This window comes from Equus przewalskii, chromosome 21, assembly GCF_037783145.1.
Source record: "Equus przewalskii isolate Varuska chromosome 21, EquPr2, whole genome shotgun sequence".
Lineage (NCBI taxonomy): Eukaryota > Metazoa > Chordata > Mammalia > Perissodactyla > Equidae > Equus > Equus przewalskii.
In genome coordinates this window covers 43,239,254-43,265,563 of record NC_091851.1, presented here as the reverse complement: position 1 = coordinate 43,265,563, position 26,310 = coordinate 43,239,254, and the positions used below count along the sequence as shown (strand labels likewise).

Below are 26,310 nucleotides of genomic sequence, written 5' to 3'. Positions count from 1 at the left end.
AAAGTGTCTAAAGCAGTGGCCGGCACATACCAAGTGCTCAGTGGTCTAAGTTCTTACCATCTCAGGCCCAGGAGCACCCTGGGTCGTGGCACAGCCCCTGGAGGCAGCCGGTCGGCTCTGGAGGCCGGCTCTGCAGCTCCCCAGCTGGGTGAGCTTCTGTGATGGCCTACCTCTGTCTGAGCCTCCAGCGCCTCTGTAAAATGGGCTAAAATAGCGTTATCAGGGAATTAAATAACACAAGGCAGGTGTGTTTTCTCTCCTTCTGTAGGGTCTTTGTTTTACAGTAAGAATTTTTTATTTTTCTAGTGTTTTTACTAAATCTAGCTTTTTTCTAGGTTTGAGAGCAGTTTCGTTTGTTCTGACCACACACTAGTTAAAACACTCAAACTGGACAAAATCACATTGGCAGAAGGTCAGTGTCCCAGCCAGCCCACCCCCAGCCGCTCCCGGCCGGCTCCCATGGGCGCAGCCTCTGGGGGGCTCTGAACACCCTCCCCAGAGAGTCTGAGTGCACCGGCTGTGATGCTATTACCTTCGTCAGCAATAGAGCAGAAATCGTTTGCGACACTTTAATTCATTCTGTCATCAGCTAGAACTGGTTAGCAACAATAGAGAGGGAAAACAGCAATTAAAAGGAAACGGCTCAGAAAATAATTCTGTCTTTCTGAAGATTTTCTTAAACGGTTGGTGCCGTCCACCACTGAATTTTTTCTGTTCTGTGGGAAAAGAATATTAGCAGATGTCAGCGGTGGAACAGAAAATCAGTATTCCCAGGACCAGAGAGAAAAACAAACAGGGAGGCATGCAAGCCCCTGGGGGGGTGCGGGATGGGTGTCCCATCTTCCCTCACCTCCCCTGGACGACGGCTTCAGGTGAGAAACCTCAGCACCGAATCCAAAGATCTTTCCTCTCTCAGGATCTTAGCACAGCTTCCTTTATTCATTTATGTAGATTATTTATTTACTCATTTAAAATTTATTCATTTATATAAACACTATGTCAGTTCTTTCTTTATGAAAGTAATGCGTATTTGTTTTTAAAAATTTTAGACTATAGGGGCTGGCCCCGTGGCCGAGTGTTTGGGTTCGCGCACTCTGCTGCAGGTGGCCCAGTGTTTCGCTGGTTCGAATCCTGGGTGCGGACATGGCGCTGCTCATCAAGCCATGCTGAGGCGGCGTCCCACATGCCACAACTGGAAGGACCCACAATGAAGAATATACAACTATGTACCGGAGGGGCTTTGGGGAGAAAAAGGAAAAAATAAATAAATAAATAAAAATCCTAGTTTAATTCTAAAAAAATAAATTTTACACTATATAGCATCCTATCAGGTGAAAGGTCAGGCTATTACCCACAGTGCAGAAGTAAATTCTGTTCAAGTTTGAGTAATGCATGCAGGTTCTTTCTGTTCGTGGCAGCTTCTCTCAACCCCCCGCCTGCTGCCCTTGGGGCTAGGTCATCCCTTGTTGTGGGGAGCTGCCCTGTGCATGTAGGATGTTTAGCATCGACCCACTAGATGTCAATGGGGGATCCCACCTCCCTCTGTTGTGACAACTAAAAAGGTCTCCAGACACTGCCAAAGGTCATCTGGGGGGAAATCGCACCCCTTTCCCAAGTCCTCAGGCCCAAACGTGATTCCCTAACTGGCTCATGAGAAAAAGGCACCGCTGGGGCAGCTTTGAGGAAACTGAGCCCAACTCTGGGCCATCCCCACCCACCCTCTTGGGGAGAAGGAGGGGAGGGCTGGGGACTGAGGCCAGAATAATGACTGTGACTTGCTCTTGTCATCTCCATCACCTTGAAAGAAATTCATGGTCACCGCCCCACCCTCCTGCAAAGTGTTCGGACCAGGACGTTGGCTGGCCATTCAACTGGCACAAATCTGCAGACCCTTACTCGGCTGTCCCCAGGACCCAGGAGAGCTGCCAAACTCCAGATGCGACTGTGTATAATTTACGGCTGCCTGAAAAGTGCTAAAGGTGCCCTTGTGCAGCCTGGCTTCAAGTCCCGTCAGCTCCACCAGTGAAACACGTCGAGCCCCCGGGCTCTCTCCCTCCCCTCCACCACCCAGCCTGCCCCCTCCCGTCTCCTCGAAAGACTGACCGAGGCTCCTTACTGGCTTCCATGCAGCCCCGCCAATCTGGACCCCTGACAACACCGGGAATCATCTACTTAAAAGCTACGTTGGATTTTGTCTCTTTTTTGCTTAAAATCAAATTGCAGTTGAAATAAAACCCAGACAAACCCCATGAGTTGACCCCAGTTTCCTGTCGTGTCCCCTGAGCCTCCGCCACCTCTCACTCCACGCTGCCCCTCTGGCCTTCTCTCCATCCCTGAGCTCGTTCCCACGCAGGGCCTCAGTGGCTGGCCCACTCCCATCATTTGAGGCTCAGCTGATGACCACCCTCGTTCGGGGACTGCCCACCATCTGTTCCACTGCCTCCTCTATCCCCAGGCCCCCTTTATTTGCATCGTGGTCCTTAGCATTCTGGAAACTCTCCTCCTTACTTCTGTGTGGGGTCCGTATCTGGCTCCCGCACTGAGCAGTAAGCTCCGAGGGCCTTCATGTCTCTTGGATGCTCGTCCGCTGCTCCACTGCCCAGCCTAGAAAACTGGCTGACCTGAAACAGGCCCTTGTGGGTGTTTATCGATGAAATGAATTAACGAACGCTTAGGAGATAAATCCCATATTTGAAAACCTTAGCGCCTATAGGATCCCTCACCAAATGGCATCAATTTGGTCTTGTAAAGGTTATGTAACTTCTAAGTTTTCTGTAAGATGAGGGGTTCCAACCAGGTCATCATTTGCAGGGCGGGGGCGCATACTCTGCAGGCTGGATTCAATCCCAGAGCAGCAGAAACTGAAGCTACTGGTAGAGAGGATGCTGGTGATGCCGCCTAACCCAAGGCAGAGGCCAGCAGGGGTGCACGAGGTGCATGAGCTAGGCAAGCTCCCAGCCCAAATGTCAGTTGCAAGTTTCCTGGGCCAAGGTGCAGGAGCTCTCCTGACACCCTGCAAATCCTTCTGCCAAGAGAGGAGTTCATAATACCAACAGCTGCTGTTTACCGAGCACTAACCAGGCACCAGGTAGGACAGGTACCCTGTCATTCACCATCATCTCACTGGTCTTCCCAACATCCTCATGGGAGGACAACTGAGATCCCCAGTTTAGAGATGAGGCAAAAGAGGCTCAGAGAAGCGAAGAAATTTGCCTAAGGCCACACAGCCAGGAAGTAGTTGAGTCTGACCCCAAACAGGCCCATTTGCTGCGGGAGCAAGAGCTCTCAACCTCAGCTTGTCTCAGACCCAGACCAGGTTCTTTGATTCCTAAGTGAGAGTTGATTCCTATCAACCCCAGCTTGGCCGGGAGAGCAGGAAGAGACTGACCCCCAGTATCCAAGAATGATGTCAAAACCCCCAACATAAGATGGATTTCAGACCCTGACAAAGGGAGGGGGGTGGAAAGAGGCGCTGCCTACTTGATCCTGATACCCGACTTCCCTGGGAGGAGCGCTCCTCCCCCGAGTGCCAGCGGAGCAGGAGGGCAGCCGAGAAAATCCCTTCTGGTGGGCGCGTTCTGCAAGTCCGTGCGGCCCCGAGCCATGAAGAGGCTCTAGAGAAGGGCCGTTGGCAGGGCCCACCCCAGAGACCCCACTCCAGCCAGGCTCGGCCCCATGGCTCAGCACTGGTGTGTACTGAGCAAATACCTCGCGCTGGGCAGTGAGCTAGTTAGCGTGCAGTGAGACTCCGGAGGGCAAGACGGACACAGTGCCTGCCCGCGTGGGCGTGGAGTCTACTAGGGAAGCCAGACAACTGCACCACGAGGTGTCCCGAGTGCTTTGTGATCACTGGTGCGGCAGGAGTCCAAGAGCAGGTGCACATCACCTGGAGAAGATGTCAAGGACAGAGAGCCTGTCACACCCCCTCTCCAGAAAGGATGTGGTCCAATACGATTCTAGAGCAAAGAGCTCCTGGACAGCAGTGTTCCTCACTCAGTTCACTGTCAAGATCAACAACAGGAGTTTATTTTTAACAAACTGCAGCTTCTTAGATCCTAAACCAGTTTCTTTTTTTTAATTTTTTAAATTTTATTTCTTTCTTTCTTTGGTGAGGGAGATTGATCCTGAGCTAACATCTGTGCCAGTCTTCCTCTATTTAGTATGTGGGATGCCACCACAGCATGGCTCCCTTGAGCCGTGTGTAAGTCTGCACCCGAGATCTGAACCCTCGAACCCAGGGCCACCAAAGCAGAGCGTGCGAACTTAACCACTACACCACTGGGCCGGCCCCTAAACCCAGTTTCTTGATTCAGGCAGTCAAAGGCAATGGAAGGGCATCAATATTTAATCTTTCTCAGTGCCTTTGATGACCTGCCAGGTTTACCAGCCACTGCTCTCAGGGGTCCTTGTTGGGACACCCAGAGGTACCCAGTTAAATGAAACAAGTAGAAGGGAGAAGTGAAATGGATCTCGAGAGTTTAGGATTTCTTTGGACAGAGATGTTGGGGTGACTTCTCCCCAAGAAGATGAAAGATCAGGTCATCGGCTAATGCAGTTGTCCAGGCTAATGCAGGAAATCGCCCGGTGCATCACCGCAGTTAAGGAGCAAGCAGGGAAATCCTCTCCCACGTAACAGTGAGGAGCCTCCATGCTGTCAGATGGACCTGACCCGGTGCTTAGCCCACGGAGGTGGTCTTCTCAGTCTTCGGGCAGAGATGACACCTCGTGTTTAGAAAGGAACCCACAGAAATATCAATGAGAAGAAGCTAACAAAGGTAAAAGTCCTTACCAGTTGTTTGAATTCTCTGGGGCTGCTGTAACAAATCACCACAAACTGCGCAACTTGAAACAACAGAAATTTATTGTCTCTTAGTTCTGGAGGCTGGAAATCCAAAATCAAAGTGTCAGCAGGGCCAGGCTCCGTCTGAAAGCGGTAGGGGAGAATCCTTCCTGGCCTCCTGCAGCTTCTGGGGGAGGCCGGCAATCCTTGGCATCCCTCGGCTTGCAGCTGTGTGTCCCCAGTCTCTGCCTCTGTGGGCACATGGCCATCCTCCCCTCGTGTGTCTGCGCCAGCCTCTCCTCTTCTCGTAAGGACACAAGCATATTAGATTAAGGCCCGCTCTACTCCAGTATGACGCCACCTTAATTACCGACAACAATCCTATTTCCAAATAAGGTCACGTTCCGAGGTCCTGGGGTTAGGCCTTGGACCTACTTTTGGGGGGACATGATTCAACCCGTAACACTCATGAAGTCCCAAAAGCCTTCTAGTGTCAGCAAAGGCCAGAGGCCAAGAGACTCTCTTCAACCCACCCAACTCTCACACTCCCACCTTTGAGGGTCGCTCCTTAAGACCAAGATCTTGGGAAAATGTTGAGAAGCCACGAGGAACACTTGATATGTCACAAAAACACAGAGATTTGACCTTGTAAACGTTCTTTAATGAAGCTATTCTTTGAACAGGCCCCTGGAATTAATTATGCCTTTCAAATCAGTTTCCCCGCTTTTCTTCTACCCATCGCCCCCCCACCAAGATGTTACCCAAGAGGCAGGAAAATTACAGTGTTTATGACAGTGCCAAAAGTAACCGAGTGTTCCATGAAACTGTGGACTCCAACGGAATAGTGATCTGCAAAAATCACGAGGTCAGGGCCAGCCCCGTGGTGGAGCGGTTAAGTTCACACACTCTGCTTCAGCAGCCGAGTTTTGCTGGTTCGGATCCCGGGCACGGACCTACACTGCTCATCAAGCCATGCTGAGGTGGCGTCCCACACTGCACAACTAGAAGGACCTACAAGCAGAATGTACAACTATGTACTGGGAGGCTTTGGGGAGAAAGGAAAAAAAAAATATATTGGCAACAGACGTTAGCTCAGGGTCAATCTTTAAAAAAAAAATCACGCAGTCAAGCTCATTTCTGCAGATTACGTTCCATGTTACTAGTGAGCAAAGACTTTCAACGTGTAACAACACGCCTTGCATCAGTGGACCTTGGGCATGATGCCAGCTTGGGTTAGTGAAACCAGGAAGGAGTCAGATTCTGATGGCTCCAAGTGCCACCAAGCATCCCAGCATGGTGGCCTGTGGATTTCAGAGAAGCAAATGAAGATTGTCAAGTGGAAGAGAAATCCAATGTTACCTGAGATCTGAGGAAGGTAAGTCAACAATTATCACATCATCAAGGAGTAATAGCTACCCCTGGGCAGAGCACACTCGTGCACAGCAGCATGGAAATTTCTAAAGCAAACTTTCCCTGTTTCCAACTATGGGGAGAACCCTCACTGCCCACTGAGCTCCGGCAGCTAGAGAGGACATTTGCTAAGGATCATTGCCTAACCGGGCATAACAAAGCTCCCCAATCTGGAAAACAGGCTTAAAGAAACCTCAGACTGTTCTCCTTGTGGCCCATGAGAGCTACTTCCATGTACTTGCAAAGGAAGGCAAATTCAGCTCCCACCTCACCACCCCACTTTACCTCCCAGCAAAAAGAAAAGTCTGGAGAAATACCCAGAAGTTCTCGCCAGTAACAGCAAGCTCTACAGGAATTCACAACTGGCAACCGACATTTCCCTCCCACCAACTACACAGTGGGCTGGAACTCTCACCACGGCCAAGCCTTGAGAGAAGTTTCTCTCACCCATCCATCACCCTATCTTGTTTTGCTTTTTAATGTTCAAATACAGGAACTGTAGGTCTCAGAGCTTACTCTGACACTAGACCCCCAAAAGAGAATGATGGCCATTGTTTTGGAATCATTTCAAATGAGAAACAGACTAACCCAAAATGTGAATTGTGTGCACCTGGGAGACAAGAATGACCATGAAGTGCTATTGGACAAACCACTCTCTGACCTTCCAGAGCCTCTGCATGTGCTGTCTGTGACACAGGAGGGCATCCTCAAAGTGCCGGGTGCCGGGATAGGCAAGTCTCCAGGCACCAGATGCTGAGTCCCACCAAGGAGGTTCTTTCATAAACAGAACTCCAGACTGTGCGTGCCTTCAGACGATGATGGGGATTCCTTCAGTGCAACGAGGAGAAAAAGGAAGCATCATTTCTCCTCCCAGAGGGCAGACTTCAGCAGCATCCTGTGACTTCATAAAAAGGAAAAAGCCAGTGCGCAACACTGACACAGGGTGAAAGGAAAAGGGAGAAAGAAGTGCAATCATCACCAACATGGGGCTTTAAACAAACACCACCCTGGCCTGTGGGAAACAACCACCAACCCACCCGAGGGCCCACCTCAGGCCAGGGCTGCTGGAGTTGGAAATGCTCAAAGGGCAGGGCATGCTTCTCTCCTGAATCAAGAGCTTGATGGAAAAGCCAAGGCAGCCAACGTTTCAGGGTTCACTCAAGGGTGCTTGGTTGCTTTGCGTGGCATCGGCTCAGGCGTTGGGAAGAAAAACCTGTTATTATCACACGGTGGACCTAGGGAAGCCAGTGTGTGTCCTGCAGTCCTTCCAATGGGAATGAAGAGAGACTCAGCGTCGAGCCAGGCCTAAGCCCTACTTAAGACTCGCTTCAATCCTTGGTTGACTTTGGGGTGTTTCCAGAACATTGTCTGCATGCAATTTGGCACAGCTCCTAAGAGCCAGACTCTAGCCCAAAATCAAGTTAAGATGCTGATAAGAAACAGTCCTTTTTCCTTCAGCCCTTTGCCCTTTAACTTCCTTTTCACACCCAGTGTCTCACATCTTGACTGAGAAATAACTGCCAACATAAGACCTCTTTTCCCTGCTCTAAAGCAAAGCAATTGTGATCTTGACATATCAACCAAATAAATCCACCTTAATGGAAACGTTCAGTGGCCAAGGACCAGCTGCCAAGAGCAAAGTATTAGGGTTGGCAGAGTTTACATTACTTAGTAACATCCAATGCCAACATTAAGTCAGGAATTGCTGAGCATTTGGTGAAGAATTATGAATCAAGGATTATGAGACTGGAGTTGAAGCAATGGCGTGATCCAGTGTGGAAAATCCTTTTGCTCCCACTTCCCTTTGAAGCCCGGCCACTCATGCCAAACTATAAACATATCACTTCCTGAAGGATATGCCAGGCCACTTCAGCTTGAAAGCAAGTACTGGCAGTGTGCATCCAGGATCTTCACAAACACCTAAGTACGCAAGCCCTGCCAGACTCTTCTGCTCCCCAAGAGGAGTCCAGAAGACCCCATCTCTCATTTACCCAGCAGACAAAACGATTAGGATGCCTTGGGCAGATGCGCGTTATCATGTTTCCAAAGATGGAGAATTTTAGTTGAAACCCCGAGAGCTACATACACTTCCATTGCTTGTGTTTGACTGAATGCCAAGTCGTCCTAAGGACTCTGTGACCCAAGGATGACCTGCAATCATTTCATTTCCATTCTCGAAATTGAGGTGGCAATGTGACCAGAGAACAGTGTTTCTCAACAGCACAGCCTTAACACCAGAGACATTATTCTAAAACCATTGGCTCCTCTCCCTTATTGTCAATAAACCTCGCACGTTTCCCAACACTCCTTGCTGGGGGGGGACGGTACCATAGGCAGTGGAGTGCAACACCTGGGGCAGTGGAGCGGTGTTGCAAGGGAGAGAAAATGAAACTTCGGATTCCCCTTGGCATCCGACTGTCCCGCTCAGTCCTGTTAACTGAGGTCAGTCAAGCCACAGATTAGCTCTGCCACTGCTCCACTCAGACAACAAAACGAAGTTATAACCAGACTTTCAGGACTTCTAGCGAGAATACTTTTATTATACAGGCATCACATACACGACAATTATTCTGGGAACGTTTACGGGCATGGAGTTCACTTCCAAAACTCCATTTCACCCACACCCACACCCACACCCACACCCACACACACACACACACACACACACACGGTACCGCAAGCGCATGTTCAGGTTCGGCCCCACCGGAAGGAGACACAAAGTTATTGCTTTGTGAACAGAGAGCTTCAATTAAATAGCACCTTCCGCATCAAGGACTGAATCCAGGATCCTCTTAATTCTTCCTACCCTGTGTGCACACATACGAAGAAAACCTAAAGATGTGTTTGAGATTACCCCATCACCTTTAAAAGTAAATATTAAAATCGAATCCCATTTCTCAAAAAAGTCCTAAGAAGTGCACCCATATTTACAGACCCCATTAAATTATGCATAAATAAAATCTGTACACTCAACACACCGCTTCTCAAAACAGAGCCTCCTCCGGGACCTGGGGACAGCAGGCAGCAATGCACCGCTTCCCGTCTCCCCTTTTCAAGTTTACTCGAACACCAAGATGTGAAATAAATATGCAAATAAAGCTTAGTACCTTAAAGGAACATGTCATTTCAGTCTCCCATTTGAAGAGTTAACTTTCAAAGTTTTTTTTAAAAAAAAAAAGAAAAACATAAAATCAGCAGGCTTTGCTTCTACAAGTTTCGTAAAACCCAAAGGCCCCCTTTGAACAAGGGGTTTAAAATGTGTCAAATACCACTTATTAACTGGGCGGTGAGCAGACAGAATCTTCGCCTCCCACTGCATGTACGATTTGACAACTGAAGAAGCTGGATAAATACTTTTTTTAGATAAATATTTAGTGGACACAAAAGCCAGCCATTATACCTTAACACTGAAGGTTATTGTTGACCTGAATCACACCAATTTGACATTTCAACAGCTAAGTGTGTGGGTTTTTTCTTCACCCGGGGAATTTATTTAAAAGGTTCTAAAACTTGTAGCACCAGTTTCAGAGAAAGGAAAAATGGGGTTCAAAAAAACAAAGTATAAGCTTAATGAGTAAAGAACCAGGACTTGTCACCTTCTGATAACTTGTCCAGAGTTAAGGAGACACTTCAGCGCTAGAGAAACACTAAGGAATCCAGGAGGGCACGTGCAGATCCAGAAATCAGTGGAAGGTGGGTCAAAATGTCCCCCAGGCCAGAGGGGTTCCCAGTCTGTCCAGTAGAGAATGACTTTGAAGTCCTTTTCCTTCAAGACTCTTGGGCCCTTTGTTCCCTGTCTTTTTATTTCCTGTGCTTCTCCATTTTCTCCAGGGTTTTGCTAGAATCGGCTGGACTCTGGTCTCCAGGGTTCATATACGATTTGTCTATGACTATGAGCGCCTCTTTTATGTAGTTCTGCACAGCAGACACGGCGGCACAGATGGCCTGGCTGCCAAACCCGTGGGTAATCAGACTGAAATGAGACAGGCAGTTCTGTATGTTCGTTTCCAAGACTGGGGTGGGCCGGTTGTTCCCGTTGGGTGTTCGGTCTTGATTGAGAAGATCTGTGAATTCCTTACACACTTGCCTGTGAAGACAGTCAACACACACCTGTGAGCTCCACCTCACTCTTGACAGGTAAAGAGCACAAAACCAATTACCCTGAGGATGCCATCCACGAGGCAATCAGAATTACTGCCACACTTAGCACCCATCAGTGCTGGGCCCTGAGCTAAACCCTCAGCAGCATTATCTCATTTAATCCTCACGGCAATTAGAAAAGATAACAGGATTAAGCCCAGTCAACTGAACAAAGTCACCAGCACTGGTGAAGAGCTGGGGTCAGGATTCCGACCTTGGAGGTTAAGGGATGGCCCTTCATTTGGTGTGGGTTGGTTCCAATGAGCCAATTACATCAAGAGCCCCGAGAATCACACATTTCCCTGAAACTCACTCTTTATGTCAGCTGGTTCACTGTGCTCCTTTTTCCTGATTTGACTACTTCTGCTTCATTTACTCTAACTTTAAAATCAATTTACCGTTGGTTTCTCTGAGAAGTCCTGCAGCGGCATTAAGCAGTTTTTGAGAACTTTCATTTGCCCACAGGTCTCAAAATCCAACCTGATCGTTACACTTAAAAAACAAAAAAGTCTCACTATCAGGAGGCACACAATCTTTACTGAATGTGACAAAACAAACTGTTTTCAACACATTTTTGTAAGATCCACAAATATGATAATCAAAGGGTACTTGAACTATTTTGAGCTGATAACTGGGCAGCTCAGCACACACTCGTCACTGAACAACGTGCCGATTTTCCCTACTCTTCTAAATCCCACCTGAAAGTTAATGTATTGGACTTGGTAGAAGCAACTTCTTCACCATTTTCTTTTGCTCCACACCCTAACGTTTCTAAGGAGCCTTTCTTTCTTGAGCACCAGGGACTCCGCTGGCCCTGGGTCCAAGGTCAGAGCATTCAGGCATCGGATCAGGTCTGGATACTCACTGTGCGGCCAGCAGCATGCTCTTCCTGGCTGCCATCTCATTCCGTCCCCCGAGGTGAGGCCTGGTTAAATATTCGGCCACCGATTTACTAGGGAATTCTGCTTCGCAGACATATGCAAAGTCCCGGGCCAGATGCACAGCCTCACCTGGAACAATCAGCAGTGGCAAGAGACTTTAGGACAGCTGCGGTCACCACTGGCTAACCATCCTTTCCTTTTCCTAGCACTGACGGTCTACCAGCCACTTCGCGTTCTAAAATGGAATCATATACGGGGAGAACAATCCAGCTGGGAGGCAGAATTTCCTGGGGCTTTTCAGGAGGAGGCTTTTATTCTACTCCTAGAATAGACGGTGAGATCATTCTACAGCGTACGCGAGAAAGGCCCTGAAATTTCTAACTGTCCTTGAACAACGTGAACCAGTCCCTGCCCGACTTGAACAGATTACTGAGACACGCCCATGCTTTCTCTCGATAATAAAATAGCTATCATTGTGGAGAAGCAGGGAAAATTAATGGAGATGAGCATATTTGACAAAAGCAAACTGGTCACTTCTCTTTACGAAACTGTGACAAAGTCTTTGACACAGAACCTACTTTTTTTTTGTGAGCAGGATTATCCCGCAGCTAGTATCTGTGCCCATTTTGCTTCACTGTATCCATGGGATGCCGCCACAGCACAGCTTGAGGAGCGGTGCTAGCTCCGTGCCAGGGATCTGAACCTATGAACCCCTGGCCGCAGAGCGGAGTGCATGAACTTAGCCACTGCATCACCAGGCAGGCCCCAGAAACTTTGTTTTTAAACTAGGGTGCCCCATTACTGAAGCAGGCAAGTCTCCAGAACGTTTCTTTAAGAGAGGGAGGCAGGAGTGTGTTTTTCTACTGGAAATGTTCAAGAGCCCCAATTTGGACCACCCATGCCCTTTGTCCAAGTTATTGGGAGAGCAGAGGAAGAGAAAACCCATAGGAGTCGTCTGCCACCAGAGGTGCCTAGTCCTGACTCCAGGGTGCAAGGCTGGCAGAGCTTTTCAAAAACCCAGATGGTTGACAACCCCCACCCCCACCACTCCCACTTGCCTTCTCCAACTTACTACGTCAGAATCTGAGAACCATTATTCTGGCACACACTTTCTTCTTCAAGCACCCTGCCCTGCTGGTCAGGAAACGTGGCAGAGCCCCATTCACGGGCCACGCACGCAGAACCCACCACTCTCTACGCAGGACAGCAGTTCTCAACACGCAGCCCCTTCCTCCTCGCCCTGAGCTCCAGTCACGCGTGAAGAGGGAGAGCAGGGCTCAGCCACGTACCTTTTAGCATCACAGCAGTGCCATCAGAACCAGGAAAGAAAATGTGCAAAGACTGCCTGGTCACCCAGAGGCCGCCCCTCGTTGGCTCCCCAGCCCTTAGCCAGAGCCCAGTGCCCCGCCAACTGGGCAAGGTGCTCGAGGCTTCAGGATAAGCCTCTGTGGTCCCCACCATTTTCGTGTGCACAGCAGCAACGAGCTTGTCTTGTTCTTTAGAAATTATTATTCCACCTTCTCTCGCCCCCTTGTAAAGGGTATATTACACTCCTGGCTACTTTCCAGGTTTGGGGGTACAGGCCCATTCAAGACACTGAAATGTCACATCCCGCCATCTCAGGACTGGGGAGAGGGGCTCATGCATGAGACCCACTGTTTTTTTTTTTTGATGGGGGGAATGAACAAAGGAACTGTGAATTGGGCCAGTCCCGTTGTACACAAGTGATTTTCTCTTCACTGACCACAATCCCAATATTCCACAGCTACAAACACTAGAAACGGTGCTGATGTCCACAAATAAGTAACCAGCTTTTTAAAGGTGTACAAATTGATCAATTGCATCTTTCAAAAATTGGTTCATTTAACAGGAAATGTCAACACACCACAGCGTGATTTTTTAGGTTAGGAAAACCAATTCTGATGAGACAACAGCACAAACTGAAAACACCACAAAACAACAAGACCCCACTGACCTTCCACTAAAGACGTGAGGAGGGTCACGTGTGCAGCTTTCCGTCTCCCCGCCGGAAGATTCAACCCAATCTTGTCCAACTTCTCCCGCAAGGACCGGCCTCCATTTTTAGATTTGGCTCTGAGTAAAAGAAAGTGAACGGTGGCTATTCTCAAGAAACCACTTGAAAAAACTAATTTCCTAAAGTGTTATCAAAACTGAAATTCAAAGACTGTCTAACATCATGTGCAACATAATCAAGTGACACAAGGAGACCTCATTTTATCAACTCCTGTGAAACCCAAAAACCTCTTAGCATCACCAACTTTAAAAAAAAAAAAAAAATCACAGAACATGGCAAGTTGTAGTGGAGCAGATGAATTTTCACTTGTAAACACCACAGCACCCCCCAAAACCCTCCCAGGGGAGCAAAGCCCATGAACTCCCCCGTCCCCGAGTCCAGACGCCGCCACTTCATACACGGAATCAAATCCTAAGCAAACGATAATTTGTTGTCCTGGCTTTAGCACTTCCTCCTATATTTGGCACTTTCTAAAAGAGAAGAAACGTACTAAAACTCTCTGAGCCAATTAGAATTCAGTGTTAGGTATAAAAGTTATATAAATGTTAAAAATACCTCCCCGATCCCTGTCAGTTATTTTACCTTCAACCACCCAACCACCCCCAAGCCCAGAATGTGTCCCCATGTACCTTCTGAGAACACCTCCCAGTAATGAGGCATTTAGGCACTCGGGCGGGGACAGCCGCCTCTGGACTTCAGCCACCGTCACTTTGTATTTCGACGTGGAGCTGAGGAGGGACAGCCTTCCAGGGACGGAGCAGAAGACCTCACTAGGGTTCATCACAGCCCCCACCAGCTCCTTCTGACAAGGGAGACCCAAGGGGTTCTTGGTCATCGAAATGGGACCTGTGAACGAGGATGAGAAGTGGCAGCACCCAGGGCCGCAGCCGAGCAAGACCTGTGCAAACCGAGTAAGACCCGTGCAAACCGCCAGCCAAAGCCGAAAGAGCTCCTAAGACAAGTAAGCTCACACGCCGGACTATAAATTGCAAGCAGCTTTTTTTAAAGCCATATTCTCCAAAGATAATCAAATCTGAATTTCACAAGTTAACACCTTGGGAAGTTAATTAGCCAAGATCCCAAGCGTTGGAAGGTTTTCATTTTCTAGCCACTGTTAAAATCTGTTTAATTAGAACATTTGTTTTCAAAAGACTGCTTCTGCACTAAATAAATGGTGAATTTTTTTTTTCTCATTCAACGAACAACCAAAATCACAGGACACGTTTGGATCCTTTGTCAAAACCTTTCATGACAACTGATCACAGCACGTTTTAAAACACAAACAAACCTGTTCAGTTATGTTTATTTGGAAATTGAGTTTCTGTTCAAAACCCATTTTTCCCCCATTGATTTCAAGCAGTTTAACTTGACTAACTACATTTACATTCCCCCAAACAGCCAGACTGGGAATCCCACCAGCGTGTAACTTAATTTCATAAGCCACTCACTCACCAAGTAATCTATTTCCAAATCCCCTCTCGGCCTTATCCTGCACAAACCCAGCGTCTGGCAGATCACCACTGCCTGGTTCCTTTAGGGCCTTGTTATTCGGCAGCCCAACCCCGTTTCAAAACTTTCTCTTGCAGGTCAGAATTAAGTAAAATCACATTTGAAATCGCCAAGTAAAATCACATCAACTCACTCAATTAATACTGTCACAAAACCAACCACTCAACTAAAGTGTGTGGTGTGCTTTTTCCAAATTAAATCGCAGTGTGAACTCGCCCCGCAAGACTTTCTCTAACATCACAAAAACACCCTGGAATCCGGAGAGTAACATTCCCCACGAGAGAACTCCGGAGTAACAAATCCGGAGGATTAAGAGGCAGCGCCTAGAGTTGATCCAGATAGCCTCCTTTTTCCTTTAGGCAGGAAAGAAATCCCCTCTTCTCATTCCAAAAATCTACTTTCCTTGAGTCCCCGTCGGTCCCTTCCACCACAAATGTCCCAAATCGGCCACCAAATGCCCCCACCTTGCCGCTAACTTAAAAACGTCACAACAGTTAAGAACCAGCACAGGCTGCGCGCGCTCGCTACCTACCTTTGCGAATAACAGTCTGATCGTGCAGAAGCAGGTGCTGGTCGTCGACATTCTGGGGGAAAAAATGACAAAGTTTCCTATAAGTTCGGGGGAGCCTGGGCGGGGGTAGGAGAGAGGCTGCGGAGCAAACAGGCGCGGGCAGGAGGGGGCAGCAGCCGAGGCGCCGCTCACCTGCACCTCCTCCATCGGGTGCGCCATGTCGTGGAGCCCCAGGTTCTCCGCCAGGCCCGCGGCGTCCAGGGCGTGCGCGTGGGGCAGCAGCAGGTCGGAGCGGCGGTAGGCATCCCGGCGGGCGCTCATGGCGCCACCGTCCAGCCCGGAGAGATGGGGTAGCAGGCTGGCCGGGCGCCCGTGGTGCGAGGGCAGGCCAGTCCCCTCCTGGCTCTGGCGGCCCGGCCAGGCCTGCTGCTGGCTGCCGGTGGGCGCCGGCTGGTGCAGGGGGTTGATGGCAGCGGCGTACGCTTCTCCCAGATGCGAGTAGGGGTCGGCTGACTGTGAGTAAGCCAGCTGCTGGTAGGGAGGTGGAAAGTAAGGTGGTGGCTGGTATTCGGCGACTCCAGTGTGGGAGAGAGGTGGCGCAGGGCTGTAGAGATGCTGCCCGGCCGAGGAGAGGTGGGGGAGCCGCGGGTTCCCATTGCTGCTAGCGTCGTGGCGTTCCTGGGAGGGCGAAACAGAGACCCGGTTAGAACGAAACCCCACTACTGCGAACTGGCCGAAGCCGCCGTGCAAAGCCGTGCGCCCCCGGAGACCCACTGCACCAGCCCGGACCCGACCCCCGGGGCCTGCCCTGGGCTCAGAGGGCACCCAGGAACAATGGGCCCCGGGGATTTCGTTGTAAAGCGCGAGTCTGCAGAGAGAAGGGAGCCCGGTAAAAGACCTGGGGGAACACGCCCTCAAAGCCCGGCAGCCAAGGTCGGGGCGCTCCGACGCCCATGGCAATCTGAGGCGCCAAATCCGAACCCCAGGCCTTGGGCTTGGAGGAGCTGGGCCCGGGGCCCGGGGAAGAAGTCGGCACGCGGCTCATACGCTGCAGAGACCGCTCGTTCACCAGCCCGCACATGTCGGCGTCTCCTGGCAAAAAAAGGTGGGGAGGCGGCGGGCGGCACGGATAATGCGCGCAGCACGGGAAATGCGCATCTCCCCCGCCCCAGGGACCCTCCCTTCCACGCCCTCAGGCCCATGACCTCCGGGAAAGTGACACTCCCTAGCAGGGCCTGCCACCCGGCGCCGCCCGAGGGACTCGGGAAGCAACGCGCGCAGCCCGGCCTGCCCTCCCTGCTAGCTGTGTCCCCACCAAGTGCGGATAGGACGTGAGACCGCCGTGCCCTGCTCCAGAGTCCCCACAAATCGGGGCACTGAGAGAGAATTAAGAACCCCGAAAATTGGGCAACCTTGCCTGAGCACGTCCCCTCGCCCCACAGCTCTCCGACTGAATTCCTAAAGGACGCGTGCCCACGGGTTCCCGGGGTCAAAGAGGTAGCGGGGAACAAGGAGAAGCATGGCACTGTCGCCCCCTAGTGGAAACGTCCGGGCCTGCAAACAGGGGCAGCCCCTCGAGGTCCCGCGCGCGCGATGCGCTCCCGCATCCCCCCCCCACCCCCCAGGCCCGGCTCCCCTCTCCCAGCACCCTGGCGCACGCCTCCCGCCGCCTGCGTCTTCCTCTTCCCGCTCGCTGCCTCCCTCTCTCCCTCCCACTCTCCGAAACTCTAGCTCAACCTGTCGGACAGGCTGGAGCACTCCCGAGCACTTACGGCCCCATCCTGGCCTCAGGCCACCCCCCAGCACTCCCCAGCCCCCACTTCTCTTGAAAGCCAAACTTAATGTTGTTTTCTAGTTTCCCCGAGGAGGTAGCGGGGCAGGTGACAAGCCCGCCACGGAGGAGACTCCGCAAAGGTGTCGCCGGCACGTCGCCTCGCCTGAGCCCTTTGGACAGAGATCTCGCGTGTAAAAGCCACGTCTAAAGGTTGTAGACAGGGCGCTCTTCCGAGAAAACGGGAGGAAGGGCTGTTTGGCTTCGCATGAAACCGACCGGTAAGCCTTGTGGGTGGGATTTGCCATTCTCTGTCCAGGCCCTGTTCCCGAGGCGGGATATTTAGGAAAAGGCCCGATTCAGAAAGGGAGCCTCGGAGAAACGGACTAGAGGGTGTCCGGAAAAGCGGCCCCCGTCCCATCGAGGGGCAGCGGCGGGTGCCTGCTCGCAGCTCCTGCGCCCTCGTCCCCGGCCTCGGTCCAGCGGCCCCCGTCTGCCTCCCGGACTGTCCTCGGGCAGGGCCGGGCTGCGCCCCTGCGCCCAGCTCACCTCGCAATCCTCTTCATACTTGACATTATCGGTTATTTTCCACAACATGGCGTCCGGCGTCCCCCAAAACAGTCGCCAGTTAGGCTCCCCCCACCCCCCGAGCGGTAAATCCAAAATTGGAGTCACGGTGACCAGGCGTCTGCCGCCGCCCCCGCCGCGCGCGGGCCTCGCTGTCCGGGTCACTGGACGCGCATCAGCCGCTGTGCGAGCGTCGATGCCGCCGCCCGGAGTGTAGAGCCCGCTGCCAGGGACCCGGGAAGCCGCGCCCGCACTGTCTGTCCCGGCGATAGCCGGGAGACCCGGGCGCCTTAATGAGAAGAAAATTATCATAACTCCTCCCCCGGGGCCGGCGCGAGGCCCCGGCGCCGGGCGGGGCGGCCCCCAGCCAGTCCCAGCCAAGCTCCGCCCCGCACCCCGGCCGGCAGCGGCGCAAAGACCCACGCGGCGGGGGCGAGAAGCCGAGTCCAGTGGGCGGCCCCTCGCGGAGAGCCGCAGACCCGCGAGGCCAGGGTCCCCCGTCGCCTCCTCCGTTCACCACCCCCACCATGCACACACCTGAGATTGGCAGAGCGGGGGACCGGGCTCCTAATACCTAAGAGCCCCCCTCTCGCCTAAAGCGCCTTCCCCCTTCCTCCAAAAGACGTTGTCACGTGGAGTTAGAGGCCCCGCATTCGGGGGGTGTCTCAGTAGCTGAGGTCCCCCCATCTCCTAAAAAGTCCCACCTCACCCGCTCCACTAAGACCTAAATTTGGGGCTGGGATCGTGCAGCTGGGGCCCCAGTGCCTAAGAGAGAAACCCCCCTTCTCCCGCGCTCCGTGGGCACCTCGCCGTCCGGTTTATCCTCCGAGGAGGGAAGGCCTCCTGGGGAGTCTCCCCCACGCGCCACGGGGTGGGCGGGCTGCTCCACCGCCCCCGAAGTCTGGGACTGCAGCATCTCGCCGCCATCGCCCGAAGCTGCGTCTCCGCGGCTGCCTGCGGCCGGGGGGCCCCCGCGCGCCCTCGCCCAGCCCTGCCCAGCTCCGGCCCTGCCCAGCGCCGACTCGGCAGCTGCCTCCGACAGGCCAGACACTCAGAAGCCTCGGCTCACCCAAGGAAAGAGGAGCGGGGCAGAATACAGCGCAAGTGCCAAGGGCGGGGGGAGAGAGGTGGGCGGGAGGGAGGGGCGCGAGAGGAGCCCCCGCTGGAGAGGTGAGCACCCCCGTTTCGCAGATGCAGACGGAACACGAAACTGCCTCCCACTTAAACGCTGCCTCTCTCCGCAATGTGTATTTGCTACCCAAATTTAAAAGCAACGCGCAGGATTAAAAGATTTTAGAGAAACGAAATTCAATAGCCGAATTATTTATAACTGACCTTTTTACTGCAAGGAGAAAGTCGCTGATTCCCAAGGGCGAAATTTTCTTGAAACGTCCCAAGTGACTCAGAGAGCTGAATTTAAACATTCTGAGGGAATCGGAGAAGGGGGCTACTTCAATTTGACTCGGAACCCGACTTTGCAATAATCAATACCTACCGCTCCAGTTCCCCGGACCTGAGTGGACGTTCCTCGCCACCCACAGAATGATTGCTTCCACCGCCTTCCTGCTCTTCGGGTTTGTTTGAGCTTTAGCCCTTCTTTAGACCCAGATGGGCCTAAAATAAAATAACTAAAATAAAAATAGGCTTCCTCCAAGCGAAACGACCTCCTTCGCCTTAGAGTAGACAAATCTGAGGTGATATTCCGACCAGATGTGAGAACAAAACCTGGAAGTGAAACCACTGGGAGCTTTTCGGGCATGTCTGCGGGGCTTTGCACTGAGAAGTACAAAGGACAGTGTACACACGACCCCTGACACCTCGCTTCCAAAACACCGGGGCCTGGGGGAAAAAGAAAACACCGCAGAAGCAGCGTGCCTGGCATTCGGGGGTGGGGGCAGGGGGCACCTGCGCGATGCGGGAATCCGCCCCCTGCGCAGCAGGCAGGCTGGCGCCCAGGGCGTGAAGGGTTGGGGTCTCAGGCGCTCCCGAGAGGGAGGCTGCAGCGCCTCCTTCGGGCTCCCAGACTCCCAGATGGGTGACGCGGGGGCTTTCCTCCACCCTGGGCCTTCTAACTCCGGGTTTGTCTTCAAGACCGGGCCTGGGGTGCAGCTTGAACAAGTTGTCTCTGTGGCGCGGGCAACTTTATCCCCGGACAGATGGGGGATCTGGGCTGGGCAGACAGGTGCCGACCCCACCCCCACCCCCACCCCGGGCCCTGGCTGTCCCTTTCCGCAGCAGCGTTCGCCGAAGCCACCCGGGGGGACCGAGATTCCTCCCAGCCCGGGGCGGGGGTGGGGGGGAGGGGCCGGTTTCACGACGGAGGCAAAAGGAAACGATGGGCCCTGGGGGTCTGCGCGCCCCAATTCAGGGAGCCCCAGGAATCCAGTGGTCACGGAACCGCTTGGCAAAGGCCATTCATTTTCCCAAGGCAGCTCCCTGGAGGACCCCGGCCTGCCCACTCTCCAAGGGGCCCGCGCTCAAGCTAGAGCGCGACTTCCGCGCTCTGCACGGGGAAGGCGGCTCCGACGAATCTTCCCGGCCAGGGAGACCCTGCCCAAACCGCGCGCGCCCTCGGCTTCGCGGCCAGAACCCAGGCAGGCGCGCGCCCTGGTCGGGGCGCCGGAAGCCTCAGCTCTTCCTTGAGCTCAACTTTTCTGCTCTCAGCCGACAGCAGGGAGCGGATGGCTCCGCATCGGAGACAGACCTCCCTCCAAAGCCCCCGCCCCTCACCGCCCGAAGCCCCGAAGACTGCGTGGCTGCACCCTTAGGCAGCCATCGCCGGGGAAGGGTCCCCACTGCGGACCCTCCGTGGCTTCGCAGCAGCCTAACTGTAAACAGAACGTGGGGATCCCGGGGACAAGCCTCGCCGCACGCCTCGCATCATGAGGGATGTGGGAGTGGAGAGCGTCAGCGGCTCCCCTCTGTCGCCCCCTAGGGAGGCTGCACTCAGACACACGCTTGGAGCCCTGGACCCAGGCCCCCCGCCCGCTCGGATGACCCAAGAAACCGCAGACACGAGGCGACCAGGCGTCTGCAAGGACAGCAGTCCCGGGACTGTGCGCCACCTCCATCTCTGGAAACCGGGCTCCCCGCCCTAGGCGCGAATCCTCCGCCGCCCCCACCCCCACCGCAAACCCAGGAAAGCGGCGGGCTGGTAGACTGGATTGGAGCTGGCCTGCGACTCCTCTTCCCGCCCCAGGGAGGGGGCGCCCTCGCGGCAGGTGGAGGTACCCGAGCGCCGTCGCGTCGCCGCGCCGTGTGCAAGGTGTCCGGCCCCTCGGAACAGCGTGAGCGCCGGCAGGGACTGCAGTAAGTGGCGGGGCCGGGTTAAGCAGGGCCGAAAAGCCGGGGCCTGCAGGACTCGGGAAGGAGGCGCCCGCTCACGCACCCCACCCTCTATCCGACACCCTCTCCTCGCGGCACTGGCACCCACTGAACACACGCTTCGCCTCAAAGAACACCCCAACTGCCTAGGCCCTCCAAGGTGCACGCCCTGGGGCGCCACATGCATCAGTTCGCAGCCGCTCCAAAATAATTGCGGTAATAGAAAAATAGCAGATTGATTTCATGGTGTGCAAAGCGGCCGCTGCACACACACAGATGCTTCTCGTCTTAGCCCAGGGCCACTCAACTCCATGTCCTGCGCGCTTCTGAGGGCGCCGCGCCAGGCTGGGTGCTTGAAGGGGCTTGGCAGCCTTTAGCTCTTCCTCGCAAACATCATGTTACAAATGGGCAAAGCGAGGCGCGGTGCTGAGGGAACTTGTGGGGCCCAGGCATCCGGGGAGGGCCCAGTCCATCTCAGTCCCGGATCTAGTCCGGGCGCTCATCTGCAAAGCGCGCGCCAGGCGCGGGGGTCCTGGGTATAGTCTCTAACCTGACAGCCACTGCCCCCATTTCTCAGCGGGCGCAGGTGAATTTTTAGTCGTCCAACTACCTCAAAGCCACAGTCTTGCCTGCTATTCCACGCCACCTCCCTAGCAGCTCTCAGGGACTTGTTAGAGACAAGCCTGGCTCTCACCTATTGCCCCGGGGAACCCCCGCCCTCCAGAGGCCACGCTTGGCTGCAGACTGCCTGTCACCTCTCCACTAACATCCCGGGGCCCATCCCTGTGCAGCCTAACCGCTTCAAGCGAAGGCGAGAGCCCAGCGTCCCCGGAGGCCTTCTCGGCTCGGCGGCCTCGAACCCCGTACACCTCCAGGCCAGCCAAGCCCGGCGGCCTGAGCGCGGCATCCGGCCGCCGCCGGGCGCGGAGGCGCACTGAGGCCAGGCTCCCCGCGCCAGGCCCGCGCCGCGCCCAGGAGCCCCGTCCCGCCCGCCGGCCGCCTGCCGCCGCCCCGCCGCCCCGCCGCCCCGCCGCCCCGCCGGCTTCTGGAGGCGCGTGTGCCCTGCACCCAGCGCCTCTCTTCTCACCCTTAGGAACTGGAAATTCATGTTGCCAGCTCGTCAACCCTCTGTGAGTTGGGATTTTTAGGAATGGGAGCTACGCAGGAACAGCTCCCCAAGGGCCGAGTCGTGTGCTGTAAAATGCTCGGAGCGTTTATTTAATTAACGGAAGGGGGGGGGGGGACAATTCACAGCCAAAACGGGCTATCGCGATTGGAAGACACACCTGGAAAGTCCGCGTTACTCCTCCCCTGCCCTCCTCCCCTTCGGGACTGTAAACTCGGCGACTGAAAAGGGTCGTTCTGAAGGATCTTTACGTCTGTGTGTGACAAGCAGTACGCAGGGCGCCTTCCATCCCGAAACTATTTTAAATGTTTTCTACGTCTTGCCAGCAAAGGACATTTTAAAATTTCTTTAGTCTCCAAAGCCACATGTTCACCTTTCTGAGAATACTCGGCTGTAGTTTCTAGCTTTGATCTGACTTCAGGCGCCTCCCAGGTTTCCAGGTCCAGCTAAAACTGGACCAGGGGCAGTGAGTTCCCTGGAGGAGAAGGGGTGGGCGAGCTTGGGGGCTTGCTTAAGTGCCAGAGAGATCTGCGGGTGGGTTTCACACACACGCAAACAGCTGAGAGCCCAGTAAAAGGCAGTCTTCTGAAGGAACTGTAAACAGAAGTGAATACCACGTGTTGACTGTACCATCCGTTTAAACACCGTGGGACCCACTGTGATCACCCAGGCCAGCGGGAGGAGAAATTAAATTTCGTCAGAAGCTGTTCCTCCTGACCTGGGCCCCTGGTGGTTTTCACACACGACCTGCCCAGGCAACCCCAGCAGCTTCTTTCCCAGGGAGGTTAGTTGCAAACTTACCCAAGACTCCTCCACATACGCCTTAGAAGAGAGAAAAAAAGAAGTGACAGGAAGATGCAGGCTTCAACCCCCGTCCTGGCAAACTCTCCCTGTCTGTCTGTCTCCAAGTCTTCAGAGGCACGGTTTTTAAAATGCACCAGGAGATTTTTGTGATAGAACCATCGGTGGAGAGAAATGTACTTGACATTTCTCCAACACAAAGCGATGGAAGCACAGCCACAATTTAGTGTGAAGCGGCTGAAACATTCACTCTTAGCCACTGCTTTGTGCAAAAATAAGCAGAATATAAAACTACAGGGAAAATTAGCTTAGTTGAAGGTGGAACTAGGATTTTGACCACTAATATTCTTCTTTTCTAAGATCAACACATGCTATGCTTTTTGGTCCCGCCGTCAGAAGAGCTAGAAGGACACAGGCCTGGTTTTTGGGGGTAGCTATGCCCAGGCACCAGGATGGGGCTGGGGGAGGGATGTGGAGAGAAAACTGACTTTTGACTTCCTTATGGTTAGGGTTTTATTTTCACTTGGCGGGGGGGGGGGCGGGGGGGGTTGGAATTAAAGTGTCTTGTTTTAATTATGTTTTTTTAAAGGAACACAGTAATCACTATTAACATCCTGATTTTCTTTCAAAATTTAATCTGGAAGGGAAGATTGCTGCTGCTGTTGTTACGTGTTTCCTGTCTTTGTTGTTGCTATTATGATTGCATCTTACTTTTATAATTAAAAAAAAAAGTACAGTAACCACTGTTAATGCCCAAATGTATTATTTGCCTTCAGAAACGGGAGCATCTTGTACTGTCACAATACACAATTATGAGAAATTGGCATGCAACCTCCCAGGGTCCCTTTACTCTAGACAACTTCCGCTCACAGGATCTGCAGGCACGCTGGAGCAAGACCCCTTTCGGAGAGCCCTCAGCTCCCCAGCAGCCACCCATGTCCTTTCTCCTCTGCCCACTCTTTTCAGTCCTACAAGCCAGGCTGCAGTATCTTCAGTTAACCCCCAGCACCTTCCTCACGTGGAACACAAACGTTGGCTTCCCTGGACGTGGTGCCAGGCTCCTGAATTCTGCATGTAAGAACTCATTTCAGTGGGGCCGTCAGCCCAAAAACAACACCAACAGTAAAAAAGCCAAAATGACACCATGGCAACCCAGGGATCCGGAGGGAAACCCTAGCCAGCAAAAATCAACACCAAATTAAAGCCAGAACCTAAAAGAAAAAAAAACATTATTCTTCAGATGTGCTCTGTAAAATAAATGTCAGTGTCCAAACCCTTCTTAACCCCAGGCACAGCAATGGAAAACAATGTAAAGACATATATATATATATTATTTTTTCCTCACCTGAACAAAATCTTTAGCCTCCAAAACCAAGAACTGGAAGTGTCTCGTAGCAATACTTCCTTTTCGTAAGAGGCTTAGATGGACTCAAAGAAGATTCAGACGACCCTGCCCTCGTTTATCCTATTAGGCAATAATGGGTTTTCATTTTGTGGAAGGCGTCCTGCTGCTTATGCAGACCTGTTACAACCAAGTCCAATTTCATTTGTTAGTCAGTTGACAAGTTACCCATTAGAACCCTGGACATGGCATAAAGCAGTGATTCCCAACGTGAAGTCCCAGATCAGGAGCCTCGGCATCATCTGAGCCCCTGCGAGAACTCCCCGTTTCCAGGTCCTACCCAGACCCACTGACTCTGAGCTCCATGGGTGGAGCCAGCAACCTGGGCTTTGACCCCCTCCCTGTGACTCTGGTGCACACTGAAGTCTGAGACCCACGGGCATAAATGATTCCTATGAAATTATTCTTCCCTTGTTCATATATGAGACGCTGAAACTGTGTAGAGTGAATCCAATTTGCATGTTCCAAAACCGTAACTGCATAAATTACGAGATTCCTCTATCCCTCTTTGTGGTCTGGGTCTCATAAACCCTTTTGGTATTGAAAGGATATTCTTTAATCTCATCACAAATTGGCCTTTTAAACAACCAATTTACCCTACTCAAAACTACTCATTTAGACTTTGATTTTGTTTTGTTTTAAAGAAACAGTTTTTCATTCATCTATACAATATGTTGTAAAAATTCTATAATTCATATGGATTTGAGGGCAAGGGGAAGAGGAGGCAAGGAAGTTTATCTTAAGTCAAACATGATTTTTAAGAAAGAATTTGATTCTTCCTGTCTATTTCCCCTCCTCCACCCAAAGGATTAGATTATAATCTGATTTTCAGTTATATTCAGGAAAACACTGAGGCTCCAAAAGAGGTGATGACCGGAAACCTAGGCTTCCTCAGCCCCATCGATCCAGACAAGCACATCACCTATTTCCTTTTTTGGACCCCCACCCCTAGGACAAGTCATAAACTGTGGGCTCCCCTCACCTGGACCACCTGGCTGCCCCTGTGACTCTTGATGACCCCCAGGAGAGGGGCAAGTCAGTTACTTGCAAGGTCAGTAACAGGAGAGGAGCGACCAGGGCTGGAATTAAGGTGAGAGCACAAAATTTAAGACACCAAAACAACTCAGTCATCAAGACCTTTTCTAATGCGTTATTTTTAAAAAATCAAAATGAACGCAAAAAAAAACCTTGATGAACAAAACAAAAAGTGTCTTACTGTGCAACAGAAACAGTCATTTCCGATCCGCTGTCAGTCTCTAGCGCCTGTGTCCCCTCTTGGGGGCTGGTGAGAGCTGACAATGGTGAGCGAGCCGATGGGGCCAGCAGGGGCTTAGTATGGAGCCGTGGTTGGTTATTGCCGAGGTTTTATTAACTTTTCCGATTGAGAGGCTATTTTATAAATATACCTAGGGGCACACGATTTCCTTTGCCTCAGCCTCCAGCACAGCCTCGCTAAATCTGGCAGGGCAGCGGGGCAGGCCAGTGCCCCATGGTACTGAATGTGAGAAAACCGGGGTCCAAACGGCTTAGATATCCTATTGCATTTCGGACATTCACTTGCCCGTGAAGCTGGAAGGCTGGCGGTGTCTACATCTCCCAGAATGCGCCCCACCCTCTTCTCTTCCTCCTGTGCTTAAGACCGCAGACTTGGGAGCCACTGAGCCCCCTCCAAATCCTGACTCTGGAGCCCGTAAGCAAAATACTGCAACTCTCAGTGCCTCACTGTTTGCATCTGCAAAACAGAGATAATGCTGCTTATCTCATAGGGCTGAGGATTAAATGAGATAATGTATGCAGAAGGTTGAAAACAATGCCTGGCAAATATAATGTTACATAGTGTCAGTTACTACCATCATCTTTGAGAGTGGTCTTTACCCTCAGAGCAGAGGCTGCTCTCTGTGCAAGGCTGAAACCCGCTCAGCAGCCTGACCTACTGGCCCCCAAAGTCCCACACCCCCAGGGGGAGGTACCCCACCCTCACACTCAACTGCCTCCCTGCACCAACCCAAGTTCACTCCCAGTCCATGGCCAAGGCAGTAGCCCGAATCAGCAA

At 52.5% G+C, this 26,310-nt stretch overlaps 1 protein-coding gene across 2 annotated transcripts; it reads right to left on the bottom strand.

Moving 5' to 3' along the window:
• Positions 1–8,700: 8,700 nt before the first annotated feature.
• On the bottom strand, positions 8,701–17,911 carry TFAP2C (transcription factor AP-2 gamma). Of its 2 annotated transcripts, none has more exons than XM_070589619.1 (7): positions 17,587–17,911; positions 15,459–15,944; positions 15,288–15,339; positions 13,876–14,092; positions 13,187–13,305; positions 11,196–11,340; positions 8,701–10,277 (listed from the first exon to the last, which is right to left on the bottom strand). In XM_070589619.1, exons 1-7 carry the CDS (start codon positions 17,632–17,634, stop codon positions 9,992–9,994), a joined length of 1,353 nt encoding a protein of 450 aa, XP_070445720.1. In that variant the 5' UTR covers positions 17,635–17,911; the 3' UTR covers positions 8,701–9,991. The 2 variants fall into 2 exon arrangements, with proteins under 2 accessions (XP_070445720.1, XP_008542609.2); XM_008544387.2 differs by lacking the exon at positions 17,587–17,911 and adding an exon at positions 16,165–16,944.
• Between the last annotated feature and the right edge of the window lie 8,399 nt (positions 17,912–26,310).

Bases quoted from the DNA above. Each gene is read 5' to 3' on its own strand.
- TFAP2C (XM_008544387.2), bottom strand. From the start codon at position 16,347: ATGTGCGGGCTGGTGAACGAGCGGTCTCTGCAGCGTATGAGCCGCGTG. The intron at 15,945-16,164 runs GTCTTTTACCGG...TCGCCCTCCCAG, and splicing joins TTGAGGGCGTGTTCCCCCAG to GAACGCCACGACGCTAGCAG. The intron at 10,278-11,195 runs GTGAGTATCCAG...CTGTCTTCACAG, and splicing joins AGCATGCTGCTGGCCGCACA to GCAAGTGTGTAAGGAATTCA.